The 23,948-nt window shown below is 48.7% G+C and overlaps 4 protein-coding genes across 10 annotated transcripts in view; 2 read left to right on the top strand and 2 right to left on the bottom strand.

Moving 5' to 3' along the window:
* The window catches only part of efr3a (EFR3 homolog A (S. cerevisiae)), a 15,814-nt gene extending 6,695 nt beyond the window's left edge, over nucleotides 1–9,119 (top strand). The window contains exons 8-26 of one of the 3 annotated variants that reach the window (XM_025066204.1): nucleotides 199–348; nucleotides 620–763; nucleotides 2,401–2,479; nucleotides 2,582–2,717; nucleotides 3,655–3,822; nucleotides 3,926–4,040; nucleotides 4,338–4,389; nucleotides 4,579–4,751; nucleotides 4,832–4,907; nucleotides 5,062–5,223; nucleotides 6,033–6,164; nucleotides 6,238–6,305; nucleotides 6,401–6,528; nucleotides 6,858–6,943; nucleotides 7,031–7,079; nucleotides 8,038–8,141; nucleotides 8,276–8,325; nucleotides 8,406–8,583; nucleotides 8,637–9,119. In XM_025066204.1, coding sequence (XP_024921972.1) covers nucleotides 199–348; nucleotides 620–763; nucleotides 2,401–2,479; nucleotides 2,582–2,717; nucleotides 3,655–3,822; nucleotides 3,926–4,040; nucleotides 4,338–4,389; nucleotides 4,579–4,751; nucleotides 4,832–4,907; nucleotides 5,062–5,223; nucleotides 6,033–6,164; nucleotides 6,238–6,305; nucleotides 6,401–6,528; nucleotides 6,858–6,943; nucleotides 7,031–7,079; nucleotides 8,038–8,141; nucleotides 8,276–8,325; nucleotides 8,406–8,511 — 1,978 coding nt within the window. In that variant the 3' untranslated portion in view covers nucleotides 8,512–8,583; nucleotides 8,637–9,119. Of the gene's footprint in view, nucleotides 1–198; nucleotides 349–619; nucleotides 764–2,400; nucleotides 2,480–2,581; nucleotides 2,718–3,654; nucleotides 3,823–3,925; nucleotides 4,041–4,337; nucleotides 4,390–4,578; nucleotides 4,752–4,831; nucleotides 4,908–5,061; nucleotides 5,224–6,032; nucleotides 6,165–6,237; nucleotides 6,306–6,400; nucleotides 6,529–6,857; nucleotides 6,944–7,030; nucleotides 7,080–8,037; nucleotides 8,142–8,275; nucleotides 8,326–8,405; nucleotides 8,584–8,627 lie in introns of all 3 variants that reach the window. The other 2 variants (XM_025066206.1, XM_025066205.1) reach the window with 2 other exon arrangements.
* Nucleotides 9,120–9,270: 151 nt separating this feature from the next.
* oc90 (otoconin 90) lies at nucleotides 9,271–14,348 on the bottom strand. The gene is made up of 13 exons (XM_025052464.1): nucleotides 13,767–14,348; nucleotides 13,504–13,678; nucleotides 13,094–13,407; nucleotides 12,732–12,782; nucleotides 12,386–12,451; nucleotides 12,012–12,116; nucleotides 11,418–11,504; nucleotides 11,157–11,326; nucleotides 10,611–11,091; nucleotides 10,362–10,536; nucleotides 10,070–10,176; nucleotides 9,759–9,984; nucleotides 9,271–9,572 (listed from the first exon to the last, which is right to left on the bottom strand). The coding sequence occupies exons 1-13, from the start codon at nucleotides 13,978–13,980 to the stop codon at nucleotides 9,374–9,376; spliced, it is 2,370 nt and encodes a 789-aa protein (XP_024908232.1). The 5' UTR covers nucleotides 13,981–14,348; the 3' UTR covers nucleotides 9,271–9,373.
* A 1,019-nt stretch (nucleotides 14,349–15,367) lies between these two features.
* slc39a6 (solute carrier family 39 member 6) lies at nucleotides 15,368–23,125 on the top strand. 5 transcript variants are annotated; one of them, XM_025052374.1, is made up of 13 exons: nucleotides 15,368–15,610; nucleotides 17,285–17,519; nucleotides 17,623–18,101; nucleotides 18,138–18,181; nucleotides 18,389–18,527; nucleotides 18,692–18,781; nucleotides 18,917–19,086; nucleotides 19,328–19,516; nucleotides 19,898–19,982; nucleotides 20,069–20,467; nucleotides 21,184–21,264; nucleotides 21,346–21,536; nucleotides 21,934–22,086. In XM_025052374.1, the coding sequence occupies exons 2-13, from the start codon at nucleotides 17,332–17,334 to the stop codon at nucleotides 22,084–22,086; spliced, it is 2,208 nt and encodes a 735-aa protein (XP_024908142.1). In that variant the 5' UTR covers nucleotides 15,368–15,610; nucleotides 17,285–17,331. The 5 variants fall into 5 exon arrangements, with proteins under 5 accessions (XP_024908142.1, XP_024908141.1, XP_008333295.1 ...); XM_025052373.1 differs by having other exon boundaries at nucleotides 17,623–18,107; XM_008335073.3 differs by having other exon boundaries at nucleotides 15,374–15,610; nucleotides 17,623–18,181; nucleotides 21,934–23,125.
* Nucleotides 23,126–23,275: 150 nt separating this feature from the next.
* The window catches only part of crfb16 (cytokine receptor family member B16), an 8,194-nt gene continuing 7,521 nt past the window's right edge, over nucleotides 23,276–23,948 (bottom strand). The window contains exon 10 of the mRNA XM_025052462.1: nucleotides 23,276–23,922. Coding sequence (XP_024908230.1) covers nucleotides 23,698–23,922 — 225 coding nt within the window. The 3' untranslated portion in view covers nucleotides 23,276–23,697. The remainder of the gene's footprint in view (nucleotides 23,923–23,948) is intronic.

Here is a 23,948-nt window from a genome sequence, read left to right as displayed (position 1 = left end):
TCGGTAGTACCCTTCAGTAGTACCCTTCGGTAGTACCCTTCAGTAGTACCCTTCGGTAGTACCCTTCAGTAGTACCCTTCGGTAGTACCCTTCAGTAGTACCCTTCAGTAGTACCCTTCGGTAGTACCCTCGTCGTCTGAATTTTGAACCCTCTAAAATCAGCCGTTGGTTCACTGCTGCCCCCTGTGGTTGTTTCAGGATCCGTGTGGCAGGGATCAAAGGTCTCCAGGGCGTGGTCAGGAAGACGGTGAACGACGAGCTGCAGGCCATCATCTGGGAACCACAGCACATGGACAAACTCATCCCCTCCATGTTGTTCAACATGCAGGAGAGTGAGGAGCTGGACAGGTGGGCACACACACACACACACACACACACACACACACACACACACAGGGTTTGGTCAAAACAAGACACAGTACTTGTAGTTCTCCTCCTCCCCCTTCACCCCCCCCCCTCCTCTCCGTGTCTCAGTGGTTTCCATGTGAACAAAGTTATTTTTGGACAGTGTTCTTTATATCTCTGCTCATGTGACTTTAGTCTGTGTGAAGTCTCTTCCTCTTCTTCTTCTTCTTCTTCTTCTTCTTCTTCAATGACTGTTCCTCCTCTCCTCTGTCAGGGCGGCTCATCCTGGTACCCCCCCCCAGGGAGCAGGCCAGGACGGTGAGGAGAACCCAGCAGCACTGGCCGAGAGCTGCTTCAGAGAACTCCTGGGCCGAGCAGCCTACGGCAACATGAACAACGCTGTCCGACCAGTCTTAGTGTGAGTTCACGTGACCTTCAGACCTTCAGACCCTCAGACCTTCACACCCTCAGACCTTCAGACCTTCAGACCCTCAGACCTTCACACCCTCAGACCTTCAGACCTTCAGACCCTCAGACCCTCAGACCTTCAGACCCTCAGACCCTCAGACCTTCAGACCCTCAGACCCTCAGACCTTCAGACCCTCAGACCCTCAGACCTTCAGACCCTCAGACCCTCAGACCTTCAGACCCTCAGACCCTCAGACCTTCAGACCCTCAGACCCTCAGACCTTCAGACCCTCAGACCCTCAGACCTTCAGACCGTCAGACCCTCAGACCGTCAGACCCTCAGACCTTCAGACCCTCAGACCTTCACACCCTCAGACCTTCAGACCCTCAGACCCTCAGACCTTCAGACCCTCAGACCTTCAGACTGAAGGACGCTTTGACCTTGAGACTTCCAACATTTCAGATTTTGCTGCACAATTTGAATGTTTCTGTGAGAGAAAAGAGGAGATGATCACGTTGGTGTCCTCCTTCTCCTGCAGGGCTGAGAAGAAAGAGGAGCAGGGAAGCAGAGCATCAATAGTCTATAAATAGCAGGGATTGGGGTTAATAGGAGGAGGGGGGGAGGGGGGTGGTTTTGGGGCTTTAGTTTGACGTCATTTTGTCGAAGCCTTCTGTTCAGATCCTTGTTATCATCGTCCTTTGCGTTTCCTCCCCATCTCCTCTGTGACTCCTGATCTCCTCTTCTCTCATTTCTCTTCCTTTGCTCAGAAAGACAAAATTCCTCCTCCTTTTGTGGGTCACCCACCTTCATCAGTGTTGATCAGTCTTAGCTCGTCTTCCAACTCTGCAGTCAGGAACCAGAAAAAATAAAAAGAATAAAATTAGATAACATTTTGACCAAATCTCTGATTTTCTCTATGGACTTTGGTCTGAGTTAAAATCTCTGATTTTCTCTATGGACTTTGGTCTGAATTAAAATCTCTGATTTTCTCCATGGACTTTGGTCTGAACTAAAATCTCTGATTTTCTCTATGGACTTTGGTCTGAGTTAAAATCTCTGATTTTCTCTATGGACTTTGGTCTGAGTTAAAATCTCTGATTTTCTCTATGGACTTTGGTCTGAACTAAAATCTCTGATTTTCTCCATGGACTTTGGTCTGAACTAAAATCTCTGATTTTCTCTATGGACTTTGGTCTGAGTTAAAATCTCTGATTTTCTCTATGGACTTTGGTCTGAACTAAAATCTCTGATTTTCTCTATGGACTTTGGTCTGAGTTAAAATCTCTGATTTTCTCTATGGACTTTGGTCTGAGTTAAAATCTCTGATTTTCTCTATGGACTTTGGTCTGAGTTAAAATCTCTGATTTTCTCTATGGACTTTGGTCTGAACTAAAATCTCTGATTTTCTCTATGGACTTTGGTCTGAGTTAAAATCTCTGATTTTCTCTATGGACTTTGGTCTGAACTAAAATCACTGATTTTCTCCATGGACTTTGGTCTGAGTTTTGCTCAGGTTGATTGTATTTTCTGACTCAGTCAATGTTCAAATATCAACTTCATTGTTTAATATTGTCTTAGTCCATAACCACAATATGAAGATGTTGATAAGGAGCAGTTAAGCTAACTTCCTGTTTTCCTGTTTACAGTCACCTGGACAATCACCACCTGTGGGATCCAAATGAGTTTGCAGTTTCTTGCTTCAGAATCATCATGTACTCCATCCAGGTACTCTTGTAGCCCCGCCCATTTCTCGTTTTGTCCTAAAATTAGCTCTGTCTGGCTCCCCCTCCTCCTTCATTCTCCCTCCTCCCCTTTCTGCTTCCCTAGGCACAGCACTCCCATCACGTCATCCAGCAAGTTCTCAATCATCTGGACACCCACAAGAGGACCACACCGAGGGTCAGAGCCGGCATCGTCCAGGTGCTGCTGGAGACGGTGGCCATCGCTGCAAAAGGGTCTGTGGGTGAGTGGACCAGAGTCCATGGAGAAAATCAGAGATTTTAGTTCAGACCAAAGTCCTTGGAGAAAATCAGAGATTTTAGTTCAGACCAAAGTCCTTGGAGAAAATCAGAGATTTTAGTTCAGACCAAAGTCCATGGAAAAAATCAGAGATTTTAGTTCAGACCAAAGTCCATAGAGAAAATCAGAGATTTTAGTTCAGACCAAAGTCCTTGGAGAAAATCAGAGATTTTAGTTCAGACCAAAGTCCATAGAGAAAATCAGAGATTTTAGTTCAGACCAAAGTCCATAGAGAAAATCAGAGATTTTAGTTCAGACCAAAGTCCTTGGAGAAAATCAGAGATTTTAGTTCAGACCAAAGTCCATAGAGAAAATCAGAGATTTTAGTTCAGACCAAAGTCCTTGGAGAAAATCAGAGATTTTAGTTCAGACCAAAGTCCATGGATAATTTTTTTTTTTTTCAGAAACCCTGATTTTCAGGTTAAATTAAAGCAAAAGATAAATGAAGAAAAACATTTGATTTGTAACTAATGTTTTATCACCTGTGTTTTTCAACCGCGTCCACCCGGGGAATAAAGGAATAAATCAAGAATCCAAAAAAAAGAGCGTGCACACGTTTGACAGTGACATGGTGTCTCCTGCTAGTCTGTGGCTCGGTACAGTAACATTGTGTCATGTGACCTGACCCCGTGTCTGTGCTGGTGTTAGCATCATATCTGAACAATAGTGATGTAGCCGTTCAATAGCAGCGTATTAGCATTAGCATCAGCCACAGTGTTGTAACAGTCACTGTTAGCACCTGTCTCAGGAAGCTAAAATGTAGCATGGTCTTAGCCGTGTCCACATAAATAACTGAGCATGTTAGCAGAGTCACTAGGTGGTAGTGTTTTGTTAGCTAAGAGATGCTAACACAGGGGCTAACCTCTTGTTTGTTCTTGCAGGCCCCACAGTCCTGGAGGTCTTCAACACTCTGCTCAAACACCTGAGGATGAGCGTGGACTTTGAACTGGGAGAGGGCTCCAGGAGGAACTCCTGCGCCTCCTCCTCGTCAGTCCGAGGCAGAGAGAGTGAGGAGCGAATTGTCCAGAATGCCATCATCCAGACGATCGGTAATGACATCACTTCCTGTCACCTTGTTGAGAACCATGTGAGGTCGTCTCCCCTCCCCCTCCCTCACCCCGTGGTCCTCCTCCTCCTCCTCCTTCTGCTCAGGTTTCTTTGGAGGGAATCTTCCAGACTACCAGAGAGCGGAGGTTATGATGTTCATCATGGGTAAAGTTCCTGTTTTTGGAGCGCCGTGTCACACTCTGGACACGGTGAAGATCGGGTCAGTGTCTCTCACACACACACACACACACACATTAACCCTCATCAGGATCAGACGATCTTGTCGTCCTCCTCCTTTCACCTCCTCCTCCTCCTGGTACCTGCTGGAGGAGAGAGCAGTTTCAGACCAAACCTCAGTGATTTTCTCCCAGCAGTCGTTGATCTGAGTTCCTCTGTGACGTCACCGCTGAAACCCTTTGTTCAGATTGAACTCAGTGACACACGCTGACCAGAGGAGGCAGCAGAGGGCCGGTGTTGTCTCTGGACCAGTTTGTTGAAGTGTGTTCTTGTTCTGCAGGCCTCAGGGCACGAAGAGGATCCAGACGATGCTGCTCAGCTCCCTCATCATGGTGAGTCCCACGTCTGTCCTCTCATTGGCTGAGCAGCTCCAGGTACAGAGTCTGGTGAATGGTTAGCAAAGAAAACTTAGCCTACGAATGCTAAAAGTTAGCATAAAATCAGAATCATGTTCTGGGAACATTTGTAAAAACAAAAGGCTGTTAACTCTGTTTGGACTGACCTCTGACCTCTGACCTCAGGTGACCTCCGGGTTTCGGTCCAAGTCCATGGCGGCGGCGCTGCCTCCGTCCTTCCTGGACCCGCTCTTCTCTCTGTCTCTGATGGAGGACAGCGAGCTGCGGCAGCTGGTGCTGGAGATTCTGCACAACATCACGGATCGCCACGACAACCGCGCCAAGCTCCGAGGCATCAGGTACGACCGCGAGGCTGCGTCCGCTAACGTGCACGCACACACACGCGGCTGTGAACACAACGAACGTGTGTGTTTTTCAGGATTATTCCCAACGTGGCGGCGTTGAAGATCAAACGGGAAAAGATTTCCAAACAGGATGTGGCGTTCATGAAAAAGGTGAAAAGAAATCACTTCATCAAACTTTGACTTTTCTGAAAGGTTTTTGCTGTGGTGGGGTTTGTTTTTTTTTTTTAATGAACTTGTTGAAGGTCACGGTTTGGTTCAAACCTTGTTTTAAGAACCTGTGCCGTCTCCTCCTCCACCTCTACAGCACGGTCAGCAGATTTACCGCCACATCTACCTCGGCTGTAAAGAAGAAGACAACGTCCACAAGAACTTTGAGCTGCTCTTCACCACACTGGCCGTCCTGACCATTGAGCTGGCCAATGAGGACGTGGTCATTGACCTGATCCGCCTGGTCATGGCTCTGCAGGTGAGACCATTAGAACCTGATCCATCAGGATGTTGCTCTGTCTGATCAGACAGTTAGGAATTCTGGGAAAACCAGGAAATCTGTAGCTCCTGAGTCTCAGTGAACTAAAATCAATGGACTTTGGTCTGAACTAAAATCACTGATTTTCTCCATGGACTTTGGTCTGAACTAAAATCACTGATTTTCTCCATGGACTTTGGTCTGAACTAAAATCACTGATTTTCTCCATGGACTTTGGTCTGAGCTAAAATCTCTGATTTTCTCCATGGACTTGTGTCTGAACTAAAATCTCTGATTTTCCCCATGGACTTTGGTCTGAACTAAAATCACTGATTTTCTCCATGGACTTTGGTCTGAGCTAAAATCTCTGATTTTCTCCATGGACTTGTGTCTGAACTAAAATCTCTGATTTTCCCCATGGACTTTGGTCTGAACTAAAATCTATGATTTTCTCTATGGGCTGTGGTCTGAACTAAAATCACTGATTTTCTCCATGGACTTTGGTCTGAACTAAAATCACTGATTTTCTCCATGGACTTTGGTCTGAACTAAAATCTCTGATTTTCCCCATGGACTTTGGTCTGAACTAAAATCACTGATTTTCTCCATGGACTTTGGTCTGAACTAAAATCTCTGATTTTCTCTATGAGGTTTGGTCTGGCAGAGTGAGTATAAAAATGTGTACAACAGTGGAATTTAATGTTAAAAATCTACAGAGCTCCATCCTCCATGTCCAGCAGGGGGCACTAATAGATTGCAGTTTCCTGTCCTGTATTTGTGAATGTTGTTCCGATGTCTGTCGTCTGCAGGACATGGTTCTGACCAATGAGGAGAACCTGCCCATGTTGAACCGCTGCAGCGTCCTGGCCCTGGTGGCGGCGTACCTCAACTTCCTGAGCCAGATGATCGCTAACCCGCCGTTCTGTCAGCACGTTAGCAAGGTGTGCTAACGCGACACGGTGAGCGTCAGGACCCGCCCCGCTCTCTGCTGATTGGTCGGTGTGTTGTGTGCAGGTGATCGAGCTGAGGAACATGGACGCTCCGTACCTGCTGCCAGAACACGTCTTCAGGGACAAGAGTCGGTGAGTTGGTCCTGACCTGGGACCGTGGCTGCTCCGTCCATCTGTCCTCTCTTACCTCCTCATCCTCCCGCCCGTGTCCCCCCCTCCCTCCTCAGACTCCCTGACTCCCTGGAGAAGGAGGACAGACTCCTGTATTTCCAGACTTCAGATTTGGTGGACTGTCTTTCTGGACCAGGATACAACGCCGAGAGACTAACTGTTCCCTACATTCCTCAGGTCACAGGTACCCACTGCAGTCACATGACCAGACTGACCGTCTGTACTGGGGGGGGGTGTTTGAACACAGACGGGTCATGTGACCAAACTGTCCCTTCAGTCTTTTCCTTCTCTTTTCTCCTCGTCGTCAAACTCAGTTCTTTACACGGTCGGAAAAATCCTCCACCGGTGCAAACAGTCGTCCAGAGGTAAAAGGTCACACGGTAGAGGCTGCGGCAGCGCCCACAGCCACCAGGGGGCAGTGTTAGACTTGTGTCTGTGGCGGTAGACGTGTGTGTGTGCCTGTAGGTGGCGCTGTGGTGTGGTTGTCTTCTAAATGTGGACCTGATGTTTCAGATGACGACCGTCTGACCAGGAGGAAGAGTCTTGTGGACACGGTGTCTCTGCAGGTGGACATCATGTCCAACAGTCTTCCAGACAAGGTCAGAGACTCACAGGAACATGAGACACTGGGACGGGACCAGGGTTCTGCTGGGTAACAACCTGTGTGTGTGTGTGTGTGTCCACAGTCCCAGCAGGCTGAGGAGATCACCTTTGAGACCCTGAAGAAAGCCATCGGTCAGTGACCAGTCCTGGACCTGCTCGAGTCCTCTCTGACAGTTACTGACTTCAGGATTAGATCCTGGATTAGAGTCTGGATTAAAGTCTGGATTAGAGTCTGGATTAGGTCCTGGATTAGGTCCTGGATTAGATCCTGGATTAGATTCTCAATTAGAGTCTGGATTAGATCCTGGATTAGACCCTGGATTAGAGTCTGGATTAGAGTCTGGATTAGGGTCTGGATTAGAGTCTGGATTAGGGTCTGGATTAGAGTCTGGATTAGAGTCTGGATTGAAGTCTGGATTAGAGTCTGGATTAGGTCCTGGATTAGGTCCTGGATTAGATCCTGGATTAGATTCTCAATTAGAGTCTGGATTAGGTCCTGGATTAGGTCCTGGATTAGATTCTCAATTAGAGTCTGGATTAGGTCCTGGATTAGATTCTCAATTAGAGTCTGGATTAGAGTCTGGATTGAAGTCTGGATTAGAGTCTGGATTAGGTCCTGGATTAGATCCTGGATTAGATTCTCAATTAGAGTCTGGATTAGAGTCTGGATTAAAGTCTGGATTAGAGTCTGGATTAGATTCTGGATTAGATCCTGGATTAGACCCTGGATTAGAGTCTGGATTAGAGTCTGGATTGAAGTCTGGATTAGAGTCTGGATTAAAGTCTGGATTAGAGTCTGGATTAGGGTCTGGATTAGAGTCTGGATTAGAGTCTGGATTGAAGTCTGGATTAGAGTCTGGATTAAAGTCTGGATTAGAGTCTGGATTAAAGTCTGGATTAGAGTCTGGATTAGGTCCTGGATTAGATTCTCAATTAGAGTCTGGATTAGGTCCTGGATGGACGATGAAATCTACGCAGGTCTTAGAACACGAGGCCCCAGGTTTATTTTGAGGTTCTGGACTTCTCCAGAGATCGGACTTAAACCAGAGTTCAGGATTTCGTGGCTTAGTTTCTTCTGGATGCTTTTCAGATACCGGTGGTCTGGAGGAGCAGGAGCGCGAGCGACGGCGTCAGGTGATGGAGAAGTTCCAGAAGGCTCCGTTTGAGGAACTGGCCGCCCACTGCGAGTCCAAGGTAATAAACTGGGTCCAAATGAAAGATGTAGCAAAGTGGACCAGAACCAGGTTTGACCCACATCAGGGTCTGGTTCTGGTTCTGGTTCTGGACCAGTGTTGTGTCTGACCAAAGTCCTGGTCCTGTGTCCTCAGGCCAACCTCCTCCAGGACCGACTGGCTCAGATCTTTGAACTCACCATCCGGTAACTCACTCACGCCTCCATCTTCTATTAGCTGTGGGCGGGGCCACGAGGATGTAACCCCTCCCCTTCTCTGTCCGCAGGCCGCCGCCCAGTCCCTCTGGTGTGGTGTCCATCACAACTGGACACGCCCAGCACCAGTCGGTACCAATCTACGAGATGAAGTTCCCGGATTTATGTGTCTACTGAGAAAACCCGCAAATATACTGAGGCCCCGACCCAATCAGAACTGGGTCAAGCCCCGCCCCCGACCCAATCAGACCTCAGACCCTCCGAGCCCCCCACCCCCCCCCCACTCACACACTCCAATCAGAACTGGGTCAAGCCCCGCCCCTGACCCAATCAGTTTTCCACCTCCCTGAATCACATGGTTGCTTCCTCCTCATTGGATGTTTCACTAGAGCTTCACACGATGTCGTAAATATTTTTGTACATGTGATCGTTTCGTTGGCTGGTACAGATTCAAACATCAGGAGAAGAAGAGGAACGGTACATTTCAAATGTAAAATAATGACTTACTAAATATACGGTAGCTAGCCTTAGACGACGTTAGGCTAGTCTCCACATCGTTAAAGTTTTTTGTAGACCATGTTGAATGTGAGAAACATTTTTCACCAGCATTTAAAGAATAGTTCAGATAATCAGTGACTTTAGCTTCACCACTGCCCCCGGTGGTCAGTTTGTGTTACTGACAGACAGTGCTGAGTCTCTGTGATTCAAAATCACTGATTTTGTTTCGTGTTATTCTCCATCGATTGAAAAATCCTGAGCTACGTCGAAATAAACGGTCGAAAAAACAAGACGAGGAAATGTGATCATTTAAGAACGTAAACTGATCGGCGATCAATAATCAGTGTTAGGTATAAATGAAATCAAACACATCCAGGTTTAGTTTGACATGTTTTCTGTTTATTCTTAGCTCGTTAGTTTTCACCAACAGGAAACCGACCAAAATAAAAGTCAAGGTTTATTTTTCCATTCACGTAAATACAAACTACGGGATAAAAGTCAACATTTTCTATAGCTATAAAAAGGACCAAAAGCTAAAGTTCTACTTTCCCCCTTCTTCTTCCTCCACCTCTTCCTCCTCCATCACCTCTTCCTCCTTCTTCTCCTCCTCCTCCTCTTCTTCTCCTGGTCCCTGAACTTGGTCTGGTCCAGGTCTGTGGTTTAGCAGCGTAGAAGGAGAAAGAGGAATCGATTCAGGAGGAGAAGTGAACTCTTGATCTTCTGTCAGATCAGAACTTTCACTGCAGACACAAAAAGTCACAAATTGTGACTAAAGTTAGCTTCAAAAAATAGAAAACAAAAATCCAAACAATCGACACCATAAAAAAAAACACATTTTCATGATTTTCTCCATGGACTTTGGTCTGAACTAAAATCTCTGATTTTCTCCATGAGGTTTGGTCTGGAGATGTTTTGTTCTGTCTCACCTGCTCTCAGCGTCAGTTCTTCCTCCTGGTGGTTCCTCCTCCTCCTCCTCCTTCTCCTCACTGGACTGAGGTGGTTTGGGGGGTCTGATGACACGGTGACAGGGCGGAGTCAAACCACTGCACCGCTGCGTTGCCAGGCTGTGGTTGAAGGCGGCTGCAGCCATGCACTGAGCCGTGGTCCGGTCACACACACACTGGAGTTTGTCGCAGATGTTCACGCCCTGACCTGAGGGTGGGTCACATGACCAGGTGGGTGTGGAGAGCAGACTGATTGTGTGTGTGTGTGTGTGTGTGTGTGTGTGTTCACTCACAGCGTGGTTTCCTCTCCTGACAGGAAACCCGGGCGTTGTGTTTTCTGTCTGGGCTACAACCCAGAAAGATGATCTGCTTCAGACAACACTGATGGAAGAAGCAGCAGCTGAGGACAAGAAGAGGAGGAGCCGGAGGAGCTCGACGTTAACCCACAGCTAGCTAATTAGCCTCCACTTGTTTTGGCCTAAAATAAAGCAAAAATGGCTGAAAATGTTCAGACGTTGAATCAAAGTTGAACATTAAACAACCTGGAAGTTTAGTCCAAAGTATAAAGATTAAAGATCCTCTCACCGGTCCAGCTGGTCCAGTGGCTGACCAGCGCCGCCCTCCTGGCCACAGTAGCAGCCATACATTTCGTACTCGTGTGGACATCGTCCTGTCAGACAGTGAAGCATCTCACCGAGTGCCGGCAGGTGGCGCTGTAGTTTTCCGTCACTACCGTAAACAGAGAAGGAGCGACTGCAGTCTGAGGAGAAAGGCAAATGTTAGCCGAGGCTAACGCAGCTAAATGCTAACGACAGCAGGAAGGCGGAGTCGAACCTTTGGCGTCAGACTGTAGCTGCAGATCAGTTAAACCCACAGACTGGAGCAGAGACCAGGCAAAGAACGGCAGCGCCCTCCTCTGGACAACGCCTGTTTCTGCCAAAATAGACACAATGAATGAACACTGCCCTCTACTGGACTGCTCGGGTACTGACCTAAGGTAAGTGTTGACCAGAACATCGGCGTGAATAAACGCGAACTCAACTTCCGTCAGGTAAACGTTAGCTAAGACCACAGACGACCTCCGGACTTTACCGTCTGCGTCTTTTTCCTGTGAGCTGTCTTTTGTGTCTCTGTCCTCAGACCCAGGTTTGACCGTCCACGTCTTTTTCTCCTCAGACTCAGACGCTTCTGTCCTGTTCCTGAAGGAGGACGGGGTCTGAGAAGGTGGTCCTCGGGTCCAGGACCAGACGGTGGACGACGAGGGACCGTTTTTACCTGGAACTGAGAGAAAATGTAACAGAAGCAGAAAATCTGAAAGTCAAGAAAAGCAGTTAGCTGCTCACCTGGACGACCAGCAGGGGGCACTGCTGCTGGCCTGACCGTGTCCTCTTCCTCCCCTGGTTCCTCCTCAGGATCCTCCGCGCTCCGTGGAGGAGGTGTCACCGTCAACGCTGCCCTGGTGGTGGTGTCTGCTGCAGAGGAGGAGCTGTGATAAACCTGAGCTGCAGGGGGCGCTGTGGAGCTGCTGGACTCCTGAGGAGAAGTTACCCCTGTGGGAAAAATGAATGAATTTGAAGGAATGACGTGGTGTTTGGACGGTCTCCTCCTGCTCCTCCTCCTTCGTGGATCTCCTAAACTCACCCTCCTCCTCCTCCTCTTCCTCCTCCTCCTCAGGTTGGACTGTGCTTCTCCACATGTTCTGTGTCTGTGATGAGACACCGACCGAATCTGCACAGACGTCACACAACACTGGTGTGAGCGCCCCCTGCTGCTGGACCTTCACTACACACCTCCTTAATCATGTAAGTTATTTTAGCTGCTGCTTCTGTGGTCGCGGCCCACCTGGCCTCGCTGACGCCGTCTCCTCCTCCTCCTCCTCCTCCTCCTCCTTCACCTCCTGCTGCTGCTCCAGAGCTGCTTCTGTCGCCGTCTCCGTCAAATCTGTTCAAAGAGCGAGGAGGAGCGCCGTGAGTCACGGAGCAGCGGGCCATCGGATCTGGAGGAATTTGATCCAAGAGTCGGTAAAAAAAAAAAGGTTTAAGGAAAGAAAGAAGTTTGACCTTTAGGACTGGAACTCAGCTGTGTTACAGCCTCCTCCTCCTCCACCTCCTCCACCTCCTCCTCTGCTTCTGCACCTCCTCCTTCTCCTTCTTCTAAGAAAAAGTTTGTCTTTGAAAAGAATTCAAGTGTCAAACTGTGTGTGTGTGTGTGTGTGTACCAATTAAGTGAGCCTACCAGTAGTGTCCAGCAGGGTGGGCGGTCCCGGGGTGACGAGGTCAGGGTCCCTGGCTGTGACGTCACTCTCATTACCTCCTCCGCTGGTCGTCAGGAGACCGACCTCTGCTGGAGAAGTGACAGAGTTTAATGAAGAGCTGAGACAGACCGGGCTGTGGCGCTCCACCACTGCCCCCCTCTGGTCAGTTGGAGGCACTGCGGTAGATTTGAACTTCGAACTGGAACTCAGTGACGGAGCAAAATCACTGCTTTTCTCTATGAGGTTTGGTGTGTGTGTGTATATAGGTGAGAGAGGGTGAGGGGGGGTGAAGGCTGGGCCTCCTGTTGGAATAGTCTGAGGGAAGTTAAGGCAAATCAGATAAACCTTTTTTTACCTGTTGACAAGTGGGCGGGGCTAAAGAAATCCAGACTGAAAGAGTCGTTCACTGTCGAGAGAAAATCTGGACGGGAGAGAAAAACAGTCCATTTGTCACAAACTGACCACAGGGGGCAGCAGCTCATCATGACTGTTGTCTATTTTAGCCCTGAATCGTTAAAATGGTTCTAATGATGTCGACCCGTTCGACCTGGAGCTGAGGGTTCACAGCTGCGGCACCAGAGGTCAGGAGGTCAGGAGGTCAGGAGGTCAGGAGGTCATGGCTATAATTGGCTGAGGTTTGACCTGCTCACTGACGCCCCCTGTTGTCCTACCACTGACTGAGTGACATCACTGTGACTCACCTGCAGCGCCTGTGACGGGCTCTCCTGTCGACAGTGTCGCCCCCTGCAGGTCTGAAGTCAAAAGGAGGAAATTCAGAGAAAATCTGCAGCAGTTTTGACACAGGTGTGAAAACAACGAGGATTTGTGAGAAAATCAGAGATTTTAGTTCAGACCAAAGTCAATTTTTGTAACTTTACCCAAACAACAAGAGATCAGATTTGACTGAGTGACACAAATCAACCACCAGAGGCAGCAGTAGCTCCTGGTGTGTGTGTGTCTGTGAGCTAACATCAGTGATTTAGGAATGTGAATTTAAACTGATGAAGATGATGATGATGATGAAGATGATGATGATGATGATGATGATGAAGATGTCTCTCACCTGTGTGGTTGTCGCCTGAGCAGAAATCCTCAGAGACTCCTCTCAGGGATGGATTGAGTGAACTCTGATTCAGACAGTAGAGGGCAGCCTGGTCACACTCACAGAACCTCTGCTCACACTCATCAGCACCACCTAGCGGATTCAACAACAGTGTCGTCACCACAGCTCTCGGTGTTCCTCCAGTTCGTGGTCGTCTCAGAAACTCACCACAGCTGCTGTTCACGCGTGAACACTTCAGGCTCTGCAGCAGCGGCGCCACCGTCTGCCTGCAGGGGGCGGCATTCTGGTAACACCACCTGTGATTGTGACAGCAGCTGCGGCAGGAAACACACGCACATCAGTGTTTTTTCACCAACGTTTGAGTTGAATAAAAACTGGATGAAACCAGTTCCACTGAGACGTGGACTTACACGTCCACAGGATCCTGAGCGCCTCCTGCTGCCAGGAATCTGCAGGAGCAGCCGTAGTCCTGCAGCTGCCGAGGACAGAGTCCTGTCTCACACTTGAGTCTCGCTGCGAAATTCAGGAGCGACGGGAAATTATCAAAGACGGAGTGAAGCCAGGTGAACCGCAGACCCAGGCAGTCTGTAGGGAGGAAACAGCCTGACCTTTGACCCTCCGTCAACTTTCAACTCTCTGATTGATCAACATTTGTCTGACATCTGATTCTCACCGGTCAGGAAGTCTGACCCGGAGGCGGCGGTTTCTGGGTCTGGACAGAAAACGGAGTTTGTGCCGAGAGCTGAAGACGAATAAAAACAAACAAACAAAAAAAACAACAAATCAATTTGGGTTAAAAATGTACAAAACAATAGAAGGAGGGGGGTCGGGGGGGGGGCTTTACCATGTGACGCAGCAGAGATGATGAAAACCCAGGTCAGAAACATGACGTCAGACGAAGGACGGTCAGACGAGTCGTCTGATTGGTCGCAGTTGAAACACTAACTGCTAATGAGGTAAAACTGCACAGGTTAGCTGAACATGTAGCGTGTATTATTAGCCCAAAAAAAAAACACAGAGGGTCAAAGGTCAACTCAGAAACACGATTTGATGATTAGAAAAAAAAAGAAAAACTAAAGGTTAGCCACGTTTGCTAAACTGTTACGAACAAAAAAAAAAAACAGTTTTGAAAAAACTTCCTTAAACCTGAAAAAAAAAGTTTAACACAAAAATAAAAAAGTACCATGAAGTACCATGAAGTAGCATGAAGTCCCAGCTCCTCTGGTCTGTTCATCAGTCAGTGTCGTCTGTGAGGTAAAGCCACAGTTTATCAACCTTTACCTGAGGTGGGGGGGGCAACGGGGGGGGGGGGTCTCAGGTGGACTTCCTCCAGTCCTGCTCTCTGATTGGCCGTGGGACGACACCTGATCGGCTGATTAAGGTGTTCTGGTCCCGTGACAGGTATTTAATCCTGGCTCCGGTCACTCACACTGTTGTCTTTGTTTGGGGGGGGTGAGGTAGGTGGAGGGGGGGGGTCTGCATCAGGGTCAGGATCTGCTCTGACCCCCAGAGGTCGACCAGGTCCTACATAATGACCAGCAACAGAGGCTGAGTGTGTGTGAGATAAAAGGTCTTTGTGTGGCACAGGTGTGTGTGTGTGTGTGTGTGTGTGTGTGTGTGCAGCAGGATGTGACCCACACAGGAAGTCTTCATGATTGAATCTTTTATTTCCTTTTTTATTTTTTAAACTCAGGTTTTTTTTTGTAAATATAATAAAAAGTCCATTTTGATCTGTTTTTTTTTTTGATTCAGTCCAAATTCTGACTCGATGATGTCAAACATTTTTATTAAGAACTGATTTTCAATCTTAATCAGTTCCAGCTGAAGAACTTTGAATCAGTACCTGTAAATATCAAGACTTTCAAGGTTTTTCAAAGTCCTGGATGAAACACGAGCTGATGTTTGTGCCAATAAAAAATAAGGAGAAAAGAATCTTCTCCTCCTGTCCATCCCTCACTCCTTCACCTCCTTCACCTCCTTCACCTCCTGCTCCTCTCCTTCACTTCACTCCTCCTGAACTTTCTCCTCTGCTTCACCCTAACTATCAGGCCTTCTCTACTCTCATCCTCACTGCTGATTGGCCGGCGGTGAAGAAGCGAGTGATTTACAGACGCCTTCAGCCAACAGATGTTTAGGTGAACTTTTACATCAACACACACACAAGGGTTCTGTTGAAGGATCAATCCTTTGAAAACATCTGAACCTGTGTTCATTAGAAACATCCAGAAAACGTCAACATCCAGAACATGAAATATAAAAAAAAGTTCCCACGGAAACAAAGAGCAGAAAACTGTAAATACAACAACATTAACATATTTTTATTAGTTAACATAAAGTTACAAAGAACATTTTGCATTGGCTGATTTCGCTCCGTTTCTTCCTCGCTCCGTTTTCCCACAGTCCCTGAACGCCTCATTCACCAACCGCCACAGCTTTGATGCGTTTACGGAACAGAGAGAGACGGAGGAGCGAAGACGACGTCGCGGCAGATGTCTGGGGACAGGCCGCCGACTCACTGTAAGTTACCGCGGCTTCTCAAAGCCTCAGTTTGTGTCGGCACCGGTTCGGTTCGGTTCGGTTTTGTGTTGTTGATAAAGAAAATTCGGAGATGCGGCGGCAACAGTTCCTCTCCCGCGCGGCGGCGGCGACTCAGTTTCCGGGTTCCGCTGCTTTTGTGCACACGACACTATCGTCTGCCTCTTCGGACCGAGTGCACAGACCTCATCAATCCAACGTGTTTCTGTTTACATCCGCTCTCCGAACCTCCGGGCCTCACTCTGGGGTTGGTTTATCGGCGGGTGTTGCCCGTTAGCTCCGGTCTGTGGACCAGCAGGAGCAGGCGGTGGCCCTCGGCCCGGCCGCGAGCCACCGCAGCCCGTCATGTGTTAGTGCAGTATAACGGTTAGCCGAGAAGCTAACGACGAGTCAGTGCACCTCTAATAGGACCGGAGGACCAAAGCTAACTTAGCTAACACCACAGTCGCCGTTTATACGTAACGTAAACAAAGCGAATGTTTTGTTAAAATGTGGACGTTTTTCCACGTTTGTGGTGAAACAAACGTGAAGCGTTTGACGGCGTGGGACTAAACAGTACTCGTTAAAGTCACTTCTTATTCCAAACCACGGGGCACACGGGGGGGGGGGGGGGGGGGTGTGTGTGTGTGTACATTTATAATGCACTGTCACCATGTAGAATGTACTTTATTAGAATGACTTTAATTAAAACTGTAACGTTCACACAACAGTGATGACGAGTGTCGTTACTGTAACCGTCACCTTGGAACAGTGACCATCACTACAGCCCGGCTCAGATGAAGCTCTCCCCTGTGCACCTGAAGGCAGCATCTCTGCGGTGACGCGTGCTGCCTTCAGGTGCACACGGTTCACGGTTCTCTGGTGAAAACTTCACGTCCACTCCCGAACTCCCGGCCTCGTTGTTCTGGTCTGTGTTTGTTTTGACTGAAAACTGTTGGAGACCCGGGAACAGTCGGGGGGCGGGCGCGTGCACGTATGTGCGTGCACGTGTGGTGGAGTGATTCAGCAGCAGCTGTTCATGATCACTCGTTCACAGCAGGTCTGGACGTTGTTCTCTGAAAGGTTTGGGCTTTTTTTTAAATTGAACGACTGCCGTTTCTGACGTTCATTTAATTAAGTTTGATTAAAGATCGTTCGTGGACTTCCGGTCAGCTGCTCGTCCTCTGGGTTAGGGTTAGTTAACTGTTACCTTCTTTTAACGAGTACAAATATATATGTAAACACGAGCTAAACGTCAATAATCGTCTGCTGCCGTTTAGTTCGTGGTGTTTGTAAAAACGGGAAACAACAGAGGGAGAAGGCGGTTCGACTGTTAGTTAAACATGATTAAACCTGTTTAACTAAACCTGTTTAACTAAACCTGTTTAACTAACAGTCCTCTGTTTGATTAATTCATAGTTTATTTTTAGCTAATTAATTTGAATTTAAGTGACGTTGGTTCAGGCTAAAAGTTTCCGTCATATCTTCGGCTAACAGCTGGCACTACTTTCTTTAGCTCTAGTTTAAACCGTTTTTGGCTAACCTTAAGTTACGCCATGTGATTTTTTTTTTTTTTTTTACTATTCTGGCTAATTTTGTTGCTACATTTTCTTTTCTCAGACTTTTTTTTTTTTGCCCTGCTTAGAACTCACTCTGATCTGTCCACCTACTCTGCAGGTGACATCACTTCCTGTTTGTAAATGCCCTGATTCCCTGCTGCAGTCATGATGGTTAAGGTCAAGGGTCAAATGTCCGTGCTGGTTCTGATGGTTCTCCTCAAGGCGAGTTCCTCGGCAGTGACCGTTCCTTCTGTGACAGAGGTGGGCGGCGGCCTGCGTTTGGAGTCATCTGTGATTGACCCACAGAGGGCAGCGCTGAGTCAGAGGCAACACTTAGAAACACTGTTTAGCAGGTAAACGGCTAACGCTGACGTTACGATGTATTTGACGGAGCAGACGAACTCGCCGCCGTTACCTACGAACACGTTTGTGTTTTTTTTTTCTCCAACCCGACAGATACGGTGAGAACGGAACCATCTCTGTGGACGGGTTAAAGCGCCTCCTACAGAGCGTCGGCCTTGGTCGCTTTAGGACCGTGGTGGTCCAGCATCACGAGCACCTGAACCCCGGTCACCACGATCACCGCAGTCATAACGTCCACGACCACAACAGCTCGCATCCACACAAACATGACCACGACCACAGTGTGGCGCTGGTGAAGTTCCCCAAAAGAGAAGAAAACCGCGATGTTTCAACAGGTAAGAAAACGGAAAACCCTGACGACCATCACAATCGGTACCACAAGAAGACCACGGTCGCGGTGCCTCCGGTGGTCGGTTCCACTGCAGCGTACGGGCTCCGGGAGAAACAACCGGAGAGACTGGAACAGCGCCGCTCTGCTGGAGAGGAAACCACTAGAGAAGCCGCAGATGGCAAGACGACGGTCACTAAGAGCCAGACACGAGCTGCTGTAGCCCCTCACGACCACGACCACGACCACGACCACGATCACAACCACGATCACGACCACAACCACGATCACGATCACGTGAATCGCAGCCTGGGCGGTTCTGAGGTACGGAGCTAGTTCATAGAACGGTTTAATGAACACAGTGAGCGCCCCCTGCTGCTGAAAACAGACTTTACAAAGTTGAGTTGAACCCCTCTGGGTTCTTAGACTTTTTCACTGAGAACCAGCCTCTGCCTCAAGTTGTTTCCAACAGCAGGGGGCGCTCTCAGAGAACTACGAAGACACTGAGGATTGTCCATGTTTTTTCGGCAGTGCCTGAACGCCTCCAGCCTGCTGTCCTCACACGGGATGTCCCAGGAAGTGGACGTGACCGCGAGGGACTTCCTGTACCTCTGCCCCGCCCTCCTCAGCCAGATCGACTCTGGAGTCTGCGTCGTTCACGGACAAACAGGTTTGAATCGCGTCTTAAATATTAAAATGAATATTTAAAATCTGAAACGTTCTTTATTTGTCGTCATGGCAACTGATCTGCCTGTGTGTCTGACCGATCCAGTCACGTCCTAATCTGACCACTAACTTGGAACTTAGCGATGACTGCGTTTGTTCTGTTTTTAGACCACAGACATCACAAACACGATCACGATCACCATTCCGACCACGACCACTTGGAGCGCTCTACCGTTGAAAACAAGAATATTGCGACAGGTAATTTGTGTTGCCTTCCTTCTTCCTGGAGTTGCGGAGCCGTTTGTGTTTTTTTTGTTAGCTTAGTTCTAGCTAGCTGCGCTCCTGACCCGACCTTTAACCCTCACGTGTGTCTCTCTGTGGTGGACACGGCAGCGTGGATCGGTGGCTTCGTCTCCATCACCGTCATCAGCCTCCTGTCTCTGCTCGGCGTCATTCTCATTCCCCTCATGAGCCGAGTTTTCTTCAAGTTCCTCCTCAGTTTTCTGGTGGCGTTGGCCGTGGGCACGTTAAGCGGCGACGCCTTCCTCCACCTCATCCCCCACGTGAGTCTGCGCCACCTGCTGGAGACACTTCCTGTTTAGGTTTAAATGTAGATCTGGACAGAGGGTTTGTTTTGGGACAGTTGTCTTTGGGTTTTACTTTGTCTTCGTCTGCAAAACTGTAGTATCAGTCGTGCAGTATTCACTCAGTACTGCAGTATTTATTGAGTGTAATCTCCAGTTCAAAGTATGTGTTTGTCTGACGCCTGGAGGAAACCAAAAGCCTCTTTCCTGTTTGTTCCAGTCCCAGGGGGGTCACCACCACCAGGAGGATTCTGGGACCAGTGGAGCCCATGGTCATAACCACGCCGAGGAGGACGAAGACCTGGACGGCGTGTGGAAGGGTTTGACGGCGCTGGGCGGGGTCTACTTTATGTTCCTCATCGAACACTTCATCACTCTGGGAAAAATGTACAAGGAGAAGAAACAGAAGGTGAGAGGTCAGATACGTGACCACACTGCTGCCAGTGGCAGCAAGAGGAATTACAGTTCAAACCTTCACTGCTGCCGCACCAAACCTCATGGAGAAAATCAGAGATTTTAGTTCAGACCAAAGTCCATGGAGAAAATCAGAGATTTTAGTTCAGACCAAAGTCCATGGAGAAAATCAGAGATTTTAGTTCAGACCAAAGTCCATGGAGAAAATCAGAGATTTTAGTTCAGACCAAAGTCCATGGAGAAAATCAGAGATTTTAGTTCAGACCAAAGTCCATGGAGAAAATCAGAGATTTTAGTTCAGAGACAGAGCAGCTGCTGATCCAGCACTGGTTGGTGACCACGGTGTCATGTCGGTCATTTTGCTGCTGTTGTTCAGGTCCAGAAAAAGTGGGACCAAAATGACAAAGTGGACCCAGAAAAGCAGCCAGCGTTGGGAGACCGTGAGCTAAAGGCTCCTGAAGGTAAGGTTTTATTTTTCCGTGACATTTTGGAGACGTGAACCTCTGTTGAAAACTGACCGTCACCGACTCCTGTCTCCTTCCGTCAGATGTGGAGACGAACGGCGCAGGTGTGTTTGGCGCCCACTCCGCTGTCGTGCACAGTGGCGACGGCGCTGGGGGCGTGGCTGAGGAGGAGCAGGTGATGCTGTCGCCGCAGGGTTACGCTGCAGCGTCCGACGCCGGTGCTGCCGCCTACAGCGCTGAAGACTGTGAGAACAAATGCCACTCCCACTTCCATGACACGGTGGGCCAGGCTGACGACATGCACCATCACCACCACGACTACCACCACATCCTGCACCACCACCACTCCCAGAACCATCACCCCCACAGCCACGCCCACTCCTACTCCCAGCAACACTTCCAGGAAGCGGGCGTGGCCGCGCTGGCCTGGATGGTCATCATGGGAGACGGACTGCACAACTTCAGCGACGGGCTAGCCATCGGTGAGGACACGCCTGTTAGCAACATGCTAACATCGCCGAGACATCATCAGTCGCACATTATCACATTAGCATATCAGGTTTAAAGAAAAGCTAACAAGAAATATTTACAGAGTTAGCATTTGGCTAACGACACGAAGTTAGTTGGATATAAATGTTCTACGCGGCTAACGACACGGAGAAGTTAGTTGGATATAAATGTTCTACGGAGGATGAAGATGATGATGATGGTGATGATGTTGGTGATGATGATGATGATGTTGATGATGATGGTGATGATGGTGATGATGGTGATGTTGGTGATGATTATGATGATGATGATGGTGGGGGTGATGATGATGATGTTGGGGGGGATGATGATGATGATGATGATGTTGGGGGGGATGATGATGATGATGGTGATGGTGGTGATGGTGATGGTGATGATGGTGATGTTGGTGATGATGATGATGGTGGGGGTGATGATGATGATGATGGTGATGGTGGTGATGATGATGGTGGTGATGATGGTGATGGTGATGTTGGTGATGATGATGATGGTGATGGTGGTGATGGTGATGTTGGTGATGATTATGATGATGATGATGGTGGTGGTGATGATGATGATGTTGGGGGGGATGATGATGATGATGATGATGGTGGTGGTGATGATGATGATGATGTTGGGGGGGATGATGATGATGATGGTGGGGGTGATGATGATGATGTTGTTGGTACAGGAGCGGCCTTCAGTGAGGGTCTGTCCAGTGGACTCAGCACCTCCGTGGCCGTCTTCTGCCATGAACTTCCTCATGAATTAGGTAAATAAAAAAACCCCAACATTTTCTAAACTTGTTACCGTTTGAACCACTGACCAACACCGACCGCGTGGTCCTTCCCAGGTGACTTTGCGGTTCTCCTGAAGGCTGGGATGACGGTGCGTCAGGCCATCCTCTACAACGTCCTGTCGGCCATGATGGCCTACCTGGGCATGATCACGGGAATCCTGATTGGACACTACGCAGCCAACATCTCCATGTGGATATTTGCCCTCACTGCAGGGCTCTTCATGTACGTGGCCCTGGTGGACATGGTGAGTCAGCGCCTCCTCTTCTCCAATGAAATACTTTCATTTCCACCACACACTGAGGTCCAAACCTCTGGCTGGTGGACAGATTGTGGTCCCTGTAGTTCGGTTCTGTCTCCATGTCCACACATGAGCGAATCACAGCGGAGGCTCTGGGCTGTACAGTCCTGCCATCTAGTGGCCGTTGTCTGATTTACCCAAAAAGTAGTTGTAAACAAATCCATTTCTTTTCGTTAGCTGAAGTAAGTTTGTGGTTGGTGACTCGCTAACTAAACTAAACTAAACTAAACTAAAGTGATGTAAGACATTTACATTGATGATTGACAGGTCGCTGTACGAACCGTCGTACCGCGGCTGTCTTCACGTCACGTGACCTCACCGTTTCTTACCGTTGTTGATGCAGGTGCCGGAGATGCTACACAACGACGCGGGCGACCACGGCGTTAGCCACTGGGGCTACTTCCTGCTGCAGAACGCCGGCATCCTGCTGGGCTTCTGCATCATGCTGGTCATCGCTGTGTTTGAGCACAAGATCCAACTGGACCTGGGCTACTGAGGGGGCGGAGCCTCCAGGGCCGCCTCACTGCACTGCCTCACATCAGTCGTGTTTGTTGCTGTGGACGCACTGACCAAGTCGGTCCGGTCCGGTCTGATCCGGTCTGATCCGGTCTGATCCGGTCCAGGTCATGTTTGAGTTTTGTAGTAAAACTAAAGTATTATTTTTAAGAAGCTAAGAGGAGACGGAGGAGGAGGAGGAGGAGGAGGAGGAGGAAGAAGAAGAAGAGGTGGTCTTCTTCTTCTTCTCTCTTTGTTACACTTCCAGGGTGGAGGCTGCTGCTGCTGCTGCTGCTGCTGCTGCTGCTGCTGCTGCTGCTGACGACTTTAAAAGTGTTGAAAACTTGAATGTGTTTGTGATGGAATCATGATGAAGGGAAACAAATCAACTTCAAAGTTGCTGAAAAATGCCTCAAATTAGAAACTTTTTATTTTATTTTGCATCTTATTAATTCATCGGTTTAAAAAATGATTTGAAAAAGTCCCTCTGTCAACACAGAGGTCAGAAACCCTGACCCCGGGTCAGCGCTCTGGTACTGGACTGGTTACAGAACTGATCACGTGAAGAACGGGAGCTGGAAGTTACTTTGTTTGTTTGTTTGTTTGTTTGTTTTTATTGCAGTTTGTAGAATTGACATTTTTACCTTTTCAGAAACAGGATGTGAGGTCAGTGTGAAAGACTTCCTGTTTAGGTGTGAAAACCCATTCACTGGGACTGTGAGCTACGCGTACGTTAGCTTTAGATGTTAGCATGTTAGCATGTTAGCATGTTTGGGCAGTGTTAAAAAAAAGTGTACGACAAAAGCCGTACATTGTTGGTGTGGTGTCCTCACTGTTGAACCAATCACAGCAGAGGTTGGTGTTGGTTCTGTTGGTCGTCGTCGTGGTCGTCTGTGTTTTTGTTCAAACACTGTTACAGCTGTGACCTTTGAGGTCGACGGCGTTGGTGGGTTTGGTCCTTCTTCTTCTTCTTCTTCTTCTTCTTCATCATCTTCATCTTCTCACATTCCAGAATCAAAATAAAGTTGATGTACATCAAAGGAGCTGCGTTTTAACCATCGTTTGTTTCACCTGTGAACTGGGCTTTGAAGGAGGGTTAGAGAAGCTAAAGGTCGTCAAGGTCAGGGGAACCCATCAGACCAGCACCGAGGAGACGGATCAACAATCAGGGTCGTCTCTGGTAGACCACCAGCGCCACGGTCACGTCCTGAAGGTCACCCTGCTGACCGTGGTGGTCTTCGTTGGACCTGATGTCCAGCTCGGTCCGATCCTCCAGGACACCCGTCCTGAACCAACCGCACTCTGGGCTGAAGAACAAGCTGAGGGACGTGGAGTTGGACGTGGAGTTGGACGTGGAGTTGGACGTGGAGTTGGACGTGGAGTCGTCCGTCGTCCTCACAGGAAACTCAGCGTTCAGTGATGAAGATTTGTCCTCGTCGGAGGAAACTGCGTCAGATCCATCGTTTGGTTTTGATTGGTCTGTGCGGTTCCACAGAGTCCGACCTGACGTGAAGAGCTCGTCTTCAAACCCAAAACCAATCAGATTCAAACCAACTTCACTGAAAAAAGAACTCCTGCTGGATGCAGTCACATCACTGTCCTGCTGGGGGTGCTAGAGGGCAGCCAGTATGCAGTTCTTGGGAGTGCCAGACTGAGGAACCGAGTCCAGGAACTGGATTTCCACAGAGTCGGTGATGAACAGCAGGTGGCGCTGATGTATCAGACAGTGGTCGTCAGCGTCGTCCGACGTCGGCGTCGTCCGCTCCATGACCTGCAGGTGGTCGAACACTTCCTGGTCCCGACGGATGATGGGGGTCTGGACGTCCCAGACAGACGGCTGTGAAGAGACCAGAAGGAACCTTG

The sequence above is a fragment of the Cynoglossus semilaevis genome, chromosome 20 (genome assembly GCF_000523025.1).
Source record: "Cynoglossus semilaevis isolate Cse_v1.0 chromosome 20, Cse_v1.0, whole genome shotgun sequence".
NCBI classification, from domain to species: domain Eukaryota; kingdom Metazoa; phylum Chordata; class Actinopteri; order Pleuronectiformes; family Cynoglossidae; genus Cynoglossus; species Cynoglossus semilaevis.
Note: the sequence above shows the minus strand (reverse complement) of the source record. Positions and strands in the feature narration are given on the sequence as shown.

Bases quoted from the DNA above. Each gene is read 5' to 3' on its own strand.
- oc90 (XM_025052464.1), bottom strand. From the start codon at position 13,980: ATGTTTCTGACCTGGGTTTTCATCATCTCTGCTGCGTCACATGGTAAA. The intron at 12,783-13,093 runs GTGAGAGACATC...TTTTGACTTCAG, and splicing joins CTCAGGCGACAACCACACAG to ACCTGCAGGGGGCGACACTG. The intron at 9,985-10,069 runs GTGAGTGAACAC...ACCCACCCTCAG, and splicing joins TCAGGAGAGGAAACCACGCT to GTCAGGGCGTGAACATCTGC.
- slc39a6 (XM_008335073.3), top strand. From the start codon at position 17,332: ATGATGGTTAAGGTCAAGGGTCAAATGTCCGTGCTGGTTCTGATGGTT. The intron at 18,782-18,916 runs GTAATTTGTGTT...TGGACACGGCAG, and splicing joins AAACAAGAATATTGCGACAG to CGTGGATCGGTGGCTTCGTC. The intron at 19,983-20,068 runs GTAAGGTTTTAT...TCCTTCCGTCAG, and splicing joins TGAGCTAAAGGCTCCTGAAG to ATGTGGAGACGAACGGCGCA.